Source organism: Heteronotia binoei, chromosome 8 (genome assembly GCF_032191835.1).
Source record: "Heteronotia binoei isolate CCM8104 ecotype False Entrance Well chromosome 8, APGP_CSIRO_Hbin_v1, whole genome shotgun sequence".
In the NCBI taxonomy this organism is placed as follows: Eukaryota; Metazoa; Chordata; class Lepidosauria; order Squamata; family Gekkonidae; genus Heteronotia; species Heteronotia binoei.
This window is the reverse complement of record NC_083230.1, coordinates 95445014-95459291: the sequence shown is the minus strand read 5'-3', so window position 1 is coordinate 95459291 and position 14278 is coordinate 95445014. Positions and strand designations below refer to the sequence as shown.

At 39.4% G+C, this 14278-nt stretch overlaps 2 protein-coding genes across 2 annotated transcripts in view; both read left to right on the top strand.

Moving 5' to 3' along the window:
• Positions 1 to 13647, top strand: part of KDM7A (lysine demethylase 7A) — a 91494-nt gene extending 77847 nt beyond the window's left edge. The window contains exons 16-20 of the mRNA XM_060245670.1: positions 674 to 819; positions 936 to 1141; positions 7670 to 7752; positions 8271 to 8547; positions 9202 to 13647. Coding sequence (XP_060101653.1) covers positions 674 to 819; positions 936 to 1141; positions 7670 to 7752; positions 8271 to 8547; positions 9202 to 9296 — 807 coding nt within the window. The 3' untranslated portion in view covers positions 9297 to 13647. The remainder of the gene's footprint in view (positions 1 to 673; positions 820 to 935; positions 1142 to 7669; positions 7753 to 8270; positions 8548 to 9201) is intronic.
• Positions 1 to 14278, top strand: part of DENND2A (DENN domain containing 2A) — a 367380-nt gene that overhangs the window by 351736 nt on the left and 1366 nt on the right. The gene's annotated exons all lie outside the window — the stretch shown is intronic.

Here is a 14278-nt window from a genome sequence, read left to right as displayed (position 1 = left end):
GGATTCCAAATGCAAGTTGTAGGGCACACAGAAATGAGAATCCTGTCAACTTCCTCCAGGCTGAGTGGGTCAAAGTGATCCAGAAATGGACCTGAAGATGCGCTCGGAGCCTCGAATTCATTTACTGTTTCAAGTGTGGCAGGGAGGTCGTATACCAGAGATCTGAGAAATTTAGACTGTTCCGTGCTGCTGCATCTGATTTCTCTTGATTTCTGCTTTTCCGACATACACAGCCACTTTCCTTTTCCTCTGTTTCTTCCCATTTTTTGTTTCTTAATTTCAGACTGCAACATCAGCTGGTAACTTTGAGTGAGTGAAGTAGCCATCTCAAATCAAATATTAGGCAGGGAGTATACTATTTGTCAGTCCCTTCAAATCACCAAGTGCTGAGTAATGCTGTAGAGATCTAGAAAACTGGCATTATTGTGCTTGCCCGTTCAGTGCTGAATTCCCATATTTAGAAGTGTAGTATTCCTGTTGAAGGGTTTACAAAAAGGAATTTTGGATTGGGGAAATTTGTCACCATTGTATTGTTATATTTTTGTATTCACACTGTATGCTATTAGTTACAGCTGGTAACTGTTAACTTGAATAAAAACAATAACTGTTGGTTAGTTTGGGGATTAAGGTTTGTCCCATGAAATGCTTAGGGTTTTTTTTTTCCTTCCACCAGCAAAAAGATTCCTCTGTAGAGGAGTCGGAAAGCTCAGGAGATGAGAAACAGGAAGTAACTTCAAATTTTAAAATGGAATCTGAAGTAACAAGTGACCTCTATCAGTCTTCACAGAAGCCATCAAGACATATAACTATAAATAAAAGGTCTGTAAAAGAAAGTAATGGGGGCTTTTCAAGCCAATCATATGCCTCACTTTCTGTTTAGAAATAATATAAAATGTTTTGCTGCAAGAATACATTCCATTCCAATGTTTTTCCAGGGAATGTCCTACCTCGACAAGTACGGAGGAAGAAGCTATTCAGGGCATGCTTTCTATGGCAGGATTGCACTATACCACTTGTTTACCAGGTCACACACAGAACACAGACTGCACTGATAGAAAAAGCTCTCTTCAGGAACACAGAAGCTATCCCAAAAGTCGGCATAAAGACAAGCTGTCTTCCCAGAGTCATAAAGCAGAAAGTGGTAGGTCTTTTCTTCCAAATGTGTTGTATCTAATCTTAAAACTAAACCACAAATGTTTAAAGTACTGAATTTTTTGCAGTATTCGCTCCTTAAGACGCACACACTTTTCCCTCCACTTTTTTGGGGGGAAAAAGTGAGTCTTATGGTGCAAAAAATACGGTATGTTGCATGGCTCACCTAGGTGTACGCTGCATTCCCATTGGTGAAAATACTCTATTGTAAATTCCTGCATTTGTTGGTTACCTGCTGAAACCCCTGCACAATGCTGCCATATATTTAACCTGTAGAATAAATGTCAGGCTTCATAGATTTGGTACGTAATGTTCGTTATATTTATAAGAGAATCTATAGTATACATTTATTCAGTTTACTTTTTAATGGACCTTTTCTGTATGCTTGAGTTATTCCTGATTTTCTTGGGAGTCGATCCACAAGCATTGGTTGGGTGGATTCTTCTGTATGTGTGCCCTCCTGTGCATTTTTACAGTTGCATTGTTAGTGTATTTTCTTTCAGACATGGCTTAAATAATGAGAATTTTCAAGAGAGGATGCTGCTGTCATCGGTGTTGGTATCGGTGGCGTCCTGGTACCTCGCCTTATTTTATTTTTAAAGCCCTAACATGTTGATATAGTGCTGTAGTGTAATGATAGTTTAAACAGGTTATCTGAATTCTTAGCTTTTATTTTGAAAAATTAAATCTCTAACCCTTTTTCTCACAGAAATATAAGGAAAAAACATATTTCCATAAGAGAAGAGTATAGAGACCTTTTTTTTAAATGAAAACTGGGAATTCAGAGAACATGCTTAAACTGTTATTGCGGGTGAATGTAGCAAAAATAAAAATAAATTATTTATTACACAGAGTAACAATTGACAATTAAAAACAAGATACATAGAAATACTAAAATCTGATGTACAGAAATTGTACATCATCTGAACATGAATCACATAAGATATTCTGTTATGTGATTCACATTCAGTTGATGTACAGTTTCTGTTGGTTGGATTTCAGTATTTCTATGTATCTTGTTTTTAATTGTCAATTGTTACACTATGTAATAAATACTTCATTATTTTTAAACTTTGTTTAATAATACATTTATTTATTTCATTAGATTTGTATCCCGCCCTCCCCTTACAGGGTCAGGGCAGCTGAGCCTGTAAGAGGAGGGTGGGATACTTTGTTACACTCTGCCTTCTGAGAACCCGTGCTGTTTTTGTGGTTGGGTTTCTTCCCCCTTTGTTTCGTTTTTCTAAACTGTCATTACAACACTACAACACTATATCAATATTTTAGGACCATTTTTAAAATAAAATTGAAATCACTCATCTGAGAGTGGTGATGAGAGTCCTGTCATTGAAAAGTGGACTGGAGGTGAATGGGACAAAGAAAACCAATAGAAACATTACAACTACAAAAAAACTGACTCAAAATTTGCTTCCAGAAAACTGTTGGGGTAAAAGTAGTCTCAAGACTGGGGCAAACAAATTAAGTTAAAAGGCACAAAAATGCATGTGGAAATGGGGATAAATTGGGATACTGGATTCGTTTCAAGGTACTGGTCCTTACCTTAAGGCCTATATGGCCAGGGACCTGCATACCTTAGAGACCGCCTTTCCCCACATGTTCTCTGGAGAGCATTTCTGTCTGGATCACAAAATCTGCTTTCAGTCCCTGGCCCTAAGGAGGCATGACAACTCAAGCCATGGCCTTCTTTGTAGTGATCCCACACTGGTGGAACGAGTTACCGGAAGATGTTAGGGCCCTGCGAGAGCTCATACAGTTCCGCAGAGCCTGTAAGACAGCACTCTTCCACTAGGCATTTACAAACTAGACTGCTGGCCACTACAGCCTCAGGAAACATCTAGACCACCTCTTGCAAGCTGCCCTGTAGCAGCAGCGGAAAGGACCATCTAAGATCTGCCTACAGAGAACATAAATCTGAATGTTAAGACCATAGCATCAAAATGTTAATTTTTTCTATGTTTTTAAACTGTTTTATGGTTTTAATGTCTTTTATATGTTTTATACTTATGCATATGCATGAGCATGTTAAGCTGCCCTGAGCCCACTTTGGCAGGGAGGGCGGGATATAAATGGAATTAAATAAATAAATAAACTGAAGCAGTATAGGGCCAGAACCTATTGGGAAGGGGAGACATGCAGAAAAGCCCATGGAGAAAATGTTTCAGCAACCAGAGCTTACTTGTCTCAGCTATCTATACTTCTCCTAAATATTTGTGCAAATGCAGAGTCCAAAGGCAGGTGCATCAACTTCAGTTAGCACATGGGGCTATTAGTTTTGTTGAAAGGTGGGATATAAATTAAATGAAATTGGCTTAGAAAGTCAGGAAACAAGAAGTAAATACATTCTTAGTATCCACATTGTCAAATTACTGAATGGAAGAAGAGTATTTAAGTGAAGAGTCCTTCTTGTGGCTACATACAGGATTAGTGACATCTGTTTAAAAACTGTATTTAGCAGATCTTCTTCGTGGTCTCTGTGCATCACACTGATGGGATATAGGCGCCCGCGCCGATCTCGATCGGTATTCTTGAAAGCTGCGGATTTCCGCGCCCCAGGCCCAGTGCGCATGCGCAGAAACCCCACCGCGCATGCTCACAGGGACCGGAGCGGACATCCCGCCAGTTCTCTTCTGACCGCTGCTTGGATCGGTCGATCTCTCGCTACGGTCGGTAGAAATCCTTTCTTGGAAGTTGCTATTGTTGGATTTATCAGAACCGGTGTTCCAGAAGTGGGGCACACCGGAAGTGGATGTCTTCGCCACACGCAACACCGCAAAATGCGACAAATTTTGCTGCAGAGGGGGTGCAGACCCTCTGTCGTTGGGAGATGGGTTACTGATCCCATGGACTCGCTTGCATGTGTACCTCTTTCCACCAATCCCACTAATTACGAGGGTGATTCACAAGATTCAACTCGAACACCCCAAGGGGATTCTCATCACACCGTGGTGGCCCAGACAGCAGTGGTTCTCTCCGATACTGAGGCTGTCTCGCGGAATGTTCCACCAATTTCCGATGAGCCCAGACCTTCTACTGTCACACGAGGGACGAGTGATTCACCACGACGTGCCTCACTTGAAACTCACGGCATGGAGGCTGGGGTGACGACATTGTCCGATAGAGCCCGGGACGTTATGTTGAATAGTAGAAAATCATCCACGAGAAAATCATATGATTATAAATGGACAAGGTTTATCCAATTTGTGAACAAAACTAACAGGGAACCCAAGACAGCAGGCCTCCCACTAGTCCTGGACTTTCTGCTCTCACTCCTTGACAGGGGACTAACGGTGTCATCTGTGAGAGTGTACTTAGCAGCCATATCGGCTAACCATGAACAACTTGAAGGCCACTCTGTGTTCTCACACCCTGATACTAAACGGTTCTTAAAGGGCTTGGCCAAGTTGTACCCTGCGGTGCGAGTCCCAGCCCCTGCTTGGGACCTCCCAGCGGTACTACGGGCATTAACAGGAAAACCCTTCGAACCCATGTTCCTTGCAATTACTGTCCTGGAAAACAGCCTTCTTAGTGGCCGTTACCTCTGCTCGCAGGGTTGGTGAACTGGCAGCGCTGCGCTGCGATGACCCATATTTGAAATTCAGTACGGAAGGAGTGTGCTTACGTCCTGATGTAACATTTCTTCCGAAAGTAACGTCTGCTTTTCACCTGAATGCAGAAATATGCCTACCCACATACTTTCCTAATCCAAGTACAGACTCAGAAAGGAGACTCCATACACTGGATGTAAAAAGGGCTCTCTCATTCTACTTGCATAGAGTGAGACCTGGACGAAGGGACCCTAGACTCTTTGTCTCGTACTCCACAACATCGCAAGGTGTAAGAGTTTCGTCGCAGCGAATCTCTAAGTGGTTAACCGAGACTATAAAACTGTGCTACCTGTTGAACAAGCAACCTCTGCCAAGACAGATTAGAGCTCATTCCACGAGAGCCCTAGCTACTTCGGCAGCCTTTATGAGAGGAATACCACTGAAAGACATTTGTGATGCTGCCACTTGGTCCTCCTCGCATACGTTTATCAACCATTATGCGCTGGACCTGAACTGGCGTAGACGCTCATCAGTGGGCCGTGCGGTGCTTCAAGAGGTTTCTCGCTGATGGACCGTTGCACCCTCCTCCAGGTAGGACTTTGGCTTGCTAATCTCCCATCAGTGTGATGCACAGAGACCACGAAGAAGATAAACAGGTTTCCTACCTGTAACTGATGATCTTCGAGTGGTCATCTGTGCAGTCACACTACCCGCCCTCCTTCCCCTCCGCTGCCGGTCCATCTATAAGGGCTTACGCAGCGGTCAGAAGGAACTGGCGGGATGTCCGCTCCGGTCCCTGTGAGCATGCGCGGTGGGGCTTCTGCGCATGCGCACTGGGCCTGGGGCGCGGAAATCCGCAGCTTTCAAGAATACCGATCGAGATCGGCGCGGGCGCCTATATCCCATCAGTGTGACTGCACAGATGACCACTCGAAGATCATCAGTTACAGGTAGGAAACCTGTTTTTTCATATGCTACCATAGCAGGGGCTTTTACAGTAGTAAATACAACAATTTTAGATAAACTTGAATGAGCTATAGATTTCAGTGAAAAGACATTTCTTAACAGTAAAAGAAAAGAGGGGTTGATAGCAAAGAAAAGGCTTCCCTTTATTGCCAGAAGAGATGCAGTTCTGATGCAAACTGCTTCCACCTCTTTTCAGTTTTAGTAACTTTTATATCCTTGTTAATATGCACATAACTATTCTGAGTAATGCAAGCTAGGTTCTATGTTAATCAAATTTCAATATTTTTCCAGTATTCTATGAAAGCCAGTCCAATTGCCACTAATATAGAAAATAAAAATTTTGCTTTTCCTTGAAATTTTCACGTCTCAAATATAACAGGAGATAAAACTTTAGGACTGAGAGCTTGCTTCTTCAGAAGACTTGCATTCACCTTGTAGGGTATCCGTAATTAGATTCTTAGCTCTTCTGCAGAATGAATAAAACCTTCCCCCTTTCTGTTTGTATTTCCATTGTATCAGCCTCTTGTAACATTTTCTTTTCATAAATATGAATATACATCGTGTTCTTTAAAATAAAATATTCATAATGGTTCACATCAACACAAATTAACACTGGCAGACAGGTGGGGATATAGAAATACAAGGGCCTCCGTAGGTTATGTACATTTAACAAACAGCTTAATGTTTAATAAACATATTAAAGAAATAAACATATTTGTCACTTGTTCAAATTAGCACAGTGATCTGTCATATTATTTAAGGATGTGTTTATAAAGTGAAAGTTGATTGCATTGATCTGTTAGTGGTCCAGATTGTGCAAAATTCATGACTTCAGGAGTGCTTCTGCATGTGCAAGAATCGTAGTGTGAACAGAGAACAGTACAAAGCTGGAGACAGATTCCACACACACATCATTGGACAGGATGCATACCAATCTTCAACAAGTTTATTTGTATTAAATACATCTGAGAACACCATCTTAAATGCACTGTTGCAGAGAACACCAGTGTAGCTGTTTGTTAGTGAAAGAAAATTCTGTCATTAGGTAGAAATGTACATGTAACAGAAGAATTAATAGTAGCTTAAGTTGTCAATTGAAAGCTGGCTCAGAATTGTACTTTGCCCCAACAGCTTTTTTGTTGCCTCATCACTTCAGGGAGACAGCAGTATGTTTGCTTTTGCTTTCAGCAAAAACATGAGAGCACAGGAGCTTGACAGCTGTGACAACAGATGTTGTCTCAACTGTAAGCTGTTCAAAGCTTTTCCACCCATCTATATCTATGGTTACAAAGAAATCCAGATGGCAAAGACAAATTGTATTGATCCAAAATGCTTGAGTTTTTTTCTGGGTAAAAAAAGGATTTTTTCTGCCCTGATTCAAATAATGTTATTTAGGTGGGGGGAGGGTAAAGTATTTGGAGAAATCTAACTTTCTTGTGCAGATGCAAAACAAGCTATCCTGGTCGCAGTAAATGACTACGGCTTACAAGGAATTTTTTGGGAGCTGCCTTCACTTTCGCCTTTCCCAGTGAATCAAGGTTCTTTCATAGCTTCATTTATATTAATGAGATTTGGGTTTCAGAAGTACATTTGTAAGTTAGGGAGCCCTAAAATGATTTAGCCCATGAACGTCAGTGTATGCTAGCAGGCTTAAAGAAGTGCAGCCCGCATAGTTAAAGATCAAGTCATTGTTTTACTTGAGTAGAAAGTTTGCTTCATAATGCCATGAGAGCTAATCAGTGGTTGATTCAGCATGCAGAATGCTGAACTTCCTTGAGGGGCACTCTTTATTGCAGTATGAACTAGGACAAATGTGAAAATGAATAAAGTAAGAATGTATAAACAGCAGAATAGTACCAGCTCTCCAATGCCTGGAAAAAGGCTTTTCTTGGATGAGATTTCCTTATTTGAAAATACATATTTATTGTGGGTTTTTTTAAAAATATCCTTTAAATAATCTCAGAATTTACTGAATTTTTCCTCAGGTAAGCACATTAAAGAAGAAAAAGATGTGGGGACTTTAACATTAACTACACCATTGCATGCAGTTTCTAGAGTAAACCCTCAGGTAAGCTTCAGGGAACCAGACTGTCTTAAATTACATATTCTAGCAAAATATTTTGCATTCTGTAAGTATATAGAATCATTCGTGTTGGGTTTTGTAGCTATCAGATTTATCATGTAGCCAAACATTCTTCTTTGTTAGAAATTGCCATTTGAACCATTAATGGTATTCCGTGCTTCTTGTTTTTCTTAATATCTATTTGTAGCTTCTCTCTTCTTGTCATCCTTTTGTGGCACCTCTCCTACTAGCCAGATTGGCTTAGCCTCAGAGCTGGAATGGCACCAAGGACTTTCATGTCATTTTGAAGAATGAACTGCCATGAATCAGCTTCTTAGTTTGTATGTAGTTTAGAATGAAAATCTTGATTACAGTTATTGAACTATAGATAAGGAGCACAAATCAATAAAATGACTACTTTTTTCTTTTCCAGAAAATGCTGTTATTGTTTTGAAGCCTATACTTGTAATTGCTGCAATGTGGCTTTGCAATACAGAATTTAACTCTTCTCCCTCCCCTTGCAGGACATAAACAAAACTCAGAAATACATGAAGAAAGAAGGTGCACCTGAAGCCAGTTACAAAATTCAAGAAAACAGGAGTCATCTACAAAGTAATGGTTTGAACTTCCAACATGGTAAATGTATGCGTGACTCCAGCTTAATTCAAGGGGAATGCAGGCTAAGTGATGGCAGCCTCAGCCCTGACAGGCCATACGGTGAAACATCATTGTCTGTTCCTCTTCATCCAACCAAGCGACCTGCATCGAATCCGCCCCCTATCAGCAACCAGGCAACAAAAGGTGGCTATAATCCTTCTGTACTTGTTTGTCACAGATCAGTGTTTGCAGCTAATCCAACCAATATTTTCTTAAATAGGCATAAAATAATTTTGCTAGTTTAAAGGGATGTCAACATTTAGAAAGTGGGTTTAGACTACTTCAGGGTCCAGTTCACAAATTGACAAGGTATTAAAATTGTGTGACTTAGCAGCTAAGGGCAGGGGTTGAGAATAGCCCAGTTGTAATCATACGTCATGGCTAACATAAATGGCTCTAGGCAATTGACTCTTAATCTTAAGAGTCCTGCTTGCAGAAAATGGAGTGGGATAGAAATCAAATAAACTAATAAGCTTGAGTGCAAATCTGCAATATGGGATATAGTAACAGTGGTGTGCCTTGCAGGATAGTTAAGAGTTACTGGGAATTACATGAAAATGCATTCTATAAAAGCTGAGTCTATTATTTTGTATTGTACAGTCTCAGATTTGAATGTGTACATTGGACCTCAGTCAATTGTTGTGGAGTTAACTGTGGAGACAACTATTTAATTATTTAATGGTTACTGATTGTGCCTGGAAACTCATGTAGGGTCAGTGTGGAACTGATTTAATGAAATATGAATATACTTACCTGAGCAGAGGTGGTGTTTAGAAGTACCTTTTCTTTTCTTTTCAGGCAAGCGTCCAAAGAAAGGAATGGCAACTGCCAAACAACGCCTTGGAAAGATTCTAAAGCTAAACCGGAATGGCCATGCCCGCTTCTTTGTTTGATGCAGGAGCAGCTATCACTGCTGCTTTCTCTCTCACTCTTTTTTTAAAAAAAAACACAGACCAGTATTGAGGGTAACAGTGCCTGGAGCTTCTGCTTATTCCTCGGCTTGAAACAGAATGCATGTATCCTATTAGAACACTGCCTGATGAACAAAAACGCAATGCTGCATTTTCACTGTGCCACACCTGTTCAGCAATAACCATTTGGGTAAACAGGGGAATATTCAAAGAGACAATGGACTGCGAGATGGTCTTTCTTTCTTCAGGGCTCAATCATTTTGTTGCTGGTAGTGTCTAAGGTAATTCGTGAACAGAAGAGTGGGATGAAGGTGGTTATCAATAATTTATTTGACAGATCTTGGCAACTATTTGAATTCATTTTTAAACTATTTATTTGGAAGGCATTTTTTGTGGGAACAATGACTTTAATTTTAGATGTTAAGAAATGTGAAGGTTTTTTTTTTTAATTGTCCTTAATTAATGTATGTCTGTTGCAGTGGAGAGCCACATGAATGATTTACTCTGGATTCAAGCATTTGATATAGATTATAGTCTTACAACATGGATGTGGTGCATTATTAATTTAAATTAAGGCACATGAAATCATACTTTAATTTCTGTCCCTTATATAAGCTCTTGGCTGATTTTTTCATGGACTTATCTAAAGTATGTATTCTCTGCCTGTTTATCGAACTTCTCTATTATCCCAGTCCCTTATCCCTCTTCTGCTTTGCCATTTATTGACTGTAAATTGGCACAGCATGGGCAGAGAGAAGCTTGAATTGGTAGATTCAGCAGCCCTCTTGCTCTTATACATTTGCTCTTTCCCCCTCCCTCCCCATTTGTTTTCACGTTACGAAGAACGACCCATGCAAAGCATGGATGCCTGTACACCAAGGATAGCACTACATTTAGTACATGTAGACACTTAAATGCTTTTTGTCGAGGTAGACTGTTAATGGTGGCAGAGTACTGCTTGATTGCATATGCCAGCCAAAAAGGTCTTAAATGGTTCTTGTGTATACATATGTATATGTGAATGTGTTTCATAGCTTGCTAATCTCAGAATGACTATTTTATGTCATGCTTTGCAAAGATCTGGTAGGAATTGCCAATTCTGGAATATATGTAAATAACTTAGATGATAAAATTGTATTTTTGTAATATAAAATTGAATATTTAAGCTCTTCTCTGGAGGAAAAGGAGAGGCACCTATACTACTTTTTTGGGTAAGAGGGCTACTCAGTACTAAAGTGGAAATACTAGAGATACTACTCTGGATTTTTTCTTCTTCTGTTGATCAAGAGCTAAAGCATGGCCAAAGCTACTCAGTCGCTTGACTTAATGACAATAAAAACTTCCCAGCTTCCATGTTAAATCTCAAAATATATAAAATCTAAAAGTCCCAGAACAGAATTTATGTGCTTGGTTTTATTCTCTATATTCAGTATTTGCTGCCTGTACCTTTGGATATCTCTATTAGACTGTACATAATGCCCTTCATCCTTTAACCAACATTAGTTAAGGTTCCCTGGCAGTTACAGTTGGCCAAATTTCTCTGGAAGCATTTCAAGGTGACAGTCCTTCATCCACTTGCTAATAACTTTTAAGCCATGTAAACTTCAGCAGGATGGCACCCAAACACTTTTAAGTTTGTTAATTATGTGTACTTGGAAATAAGACCCATTGAAATCAGTGGCACTTCTGAATAAATATGGTTAAGGATTTGGAGTGTAAATGGGAGTAAAACAAATCAAATAATAAGATGTTTCCTGAGTTTTGAGTAAGAGTTTTTTATCACAGTGTGGCTCAAAACTGTCTAGGTTGGAAACCTTATTGGAGAATTCGTGTGTTGCCAGTAGAGCAGAGTATTAAACAAAAGCTCAGTACTTTGGAGAACAGCTGTAGTGACTAGTATTGATCCAAGAAAATTATTTTCATTGCAATTCATGTGTCTTTATCTAAGCTGTAGTATATTTCAATTGAAATATTTGTATGGTTTGTTCTCAGTACCTCTTCAAGTAAGATTAATGCTATCTGGATGTAGGCAGGAAAAAGCAGTGCTAAGATACTTGGTTTTTGAAGCCTTGGGTTTGGGTCTAATACAGTTATCTTTAGTAAGCCATTCCTCCCCCCCCCCCCAAGTATTTCTTATGATATTCCAAACATAGTCAGAGAGGTGTAAAAACTTTCAATTTAGATTGAAGGCGAAGTACAGTGAACAAGAAGCATGTGAGAATGATTATATTGGAATTCTGTTGCTGAACTTTAGAGTAGCTAACTCATAAACTGGTCTAGTTCTCTAAGCATATCTTTATTCTAAGATTTATAGTTTAGTCGTTATTGGCAGAAGGAGAGAGGGGTGGATTTTGGCTAGAACCATGTGTTTAATATTTCACCCCTCTGCCTCTCCATGTTCATGAACATACAACACATTTCTTTATAACCTACCTAAAAGAGGACAACATATAAGATTTTTGGATCCCCCATGTTTCTAATGGGAGAAGAAAATATTTTCTAACTTTGGTTAAGGCTTTTAGTAAAATAAATCACTGGATTAGGAGAGGAAGGACACCAAATCTGTGTAAGTGGGAATAAATTGGTTTGAAAAGTGGCACCCAATTCTTTTAGATAGCTTGATGAAGAGATTTGAGTGGCCAGTGCTTGTCTGTATGAGTAATGTTATAAAACACTTGATGGAGATCCCTCCTGCACCTGGCTTTATATGTGTAGATTTTTCAAAGCCTTAAAAAAAAATTTTATGCGTAAGGTGGAATTATTAGGGACTTGTTCTTTCCAGGGACAGACATCGGCAAACTGCAAATATTTAATTCCATCTCTCCAGTTTCTTGTAACTTCATTTTTGACCAGACAATTTGAATATACAGCATCATCGGGGGGGCTCTGTTGGCATCATCTTCAGGGACCTCCTTATCTTTTTACTACACATTAATAAACCCAGGCTATAAAGTCACCTTGAATGGCTTCTGTGGTAGATCTACCTATGCAATCAATACATTGATAATCTTAATCATTCTCAAATCATTTCCAGAAAGGTGGAACCAGTAGAGCTGCTTTTCCAGCCTCAATTTGTTGTTGCTGAAGTGTTTCTGTTAGTGTCCTTTGGGCTAAGATCACAGTGCCAAGGGTCACATCAACGAAACTTAATTTCACATAAGCATTTAACATACCACAGCCTGCCTTCATTCACCAGGATGTGTAGTCATTAAACATTGAAATCTTTGTAGAACAGCCCAGGGCTGACTCCAGAGCTTGCTTACTCTTTCATTGTGAACTTGGAGGAAACTGTGGAAACCTGATGCTATAAAAGACAAGACTGAATTCCTTTGGATTGTGCCTCTCCTCCTCTCTCACATTTTCTGTGCCACCAAAAATCTCAAGGTGTCTTTTTGTTTAAAAAAATACTATGAAACCTTGCATCATACTTCCAGACCATTAAAAACTGTCCACTGCCCTGGCCCAAAGTATGGCCAGAGCAACTTTTACTTTGTGGAAGAAATATAAACTGATCTAAAGGGCCTTACTGTTTGTAGCTCAACTGGATTGAAAAGCTGCGACATCTGTTCATTTTTTTCCTCCAAAAAGGCAAAGATACAAAATGAGTAAATCGTGCAGCATTGGGTGGGAAGAAGACTAGCACTGATGAGGGAATGCAGCTGTTGCTAAAAGCAGCATTCCCACCTGGAAAAGGACTTTTCTACTTGGAATATAAATTGAAGCCATAATAGTTTCTTGCTGTGGGAAGGGGAATAAAAGAAAACACTTTAAGAGATTATATTAATATGAATGATGACTTCTGCTGGGAAATGTTTAATGTTGCTGATACTTCGGCATTTTTAAAATATTCATTGCATTTGAAAAAAGGGGGGGAGATAGTTCTTGGCTATATTCACTAGTTTTGTAGTAGTGTTTTGCTGATGTGTCTTTTTCCCTACACCTTTTTCTACTGTCATAGTCTAATTTCTAACTTTTTGAATGTTTGTGAAATAGCTGTCTTTCTGAATAGGGGTTTGTGTGTCCTCTGTTCTTTTTTTTACAGAAACACACTACTGTGTGGAGTGTTTTGGCTGGGAAATGGGATGCTGCAGCTTTAAGAGCTTTTTTCCAATTTATAACAGTGTTTCCCATCCCTTTTTTGTTTGCCTGCAGGCAGGGAAAGAGTATGTACAGTATTTATTTTGTTTCAATTTTACTTTGGAATTTGTAAGTTTCTATAAGTAGCTCACTGTTTGGGAGGACAAGTGGCTTGGTTAAATTTGTATTTGACATAGTTTCCACTTTCTGTACCTTAAAATACTGAAATTAAAATCTGTATTACTTATGTTTTTGATTTTAGCACTCAAGTGTTTTAATTTCATGTTCATTTGCTTCATGTAAATATTTAATGTGATACAGAATGTCTGATGAAAAATTGCTTAATTTTATTTCTGATCGCTGTCACCTTTGCATTTACAATTCTATAAGTCTGGAATTTTGAGTTTCAAAAGAGTTAGAACTACTAAAGTAATGGGAGACTGACTTCTTTCAAAAATTTACACTGTGAGAAGACACGACTTGAGCAGTTATAGAGGGACATCAGTGGTGTTTCACTAAAAAAAATGAGGTAAGGAGTTTGATCTCCAGAGTTGGGTTTTGATACCAATGTATGTATATGAGAGGAAGGGAAATTTACTCATACAACCTCTATGCTTTTGGCTCCCCCTCCATTCATTTCCAAGCTACACCAGGCCAGCCATATAATGGCTTGACAGCTCCCTTGCTTTTGTAGCCACAGGCTAGAAACCTCATTGTTTTGTTTACTGGGCTGCTGGTCAACAATATTTTTGCCTGATGGAAGGCCACATGGTGGAGAGTTAGGCCTAGAGTCGTGTCTTCTAATAATCTTTATAAGCAACTGTCCTGGTTTTCCCCTCATTTTTATATAGCCCGTTGAGCACAGACACAGGTTTTTAGCTGATTGT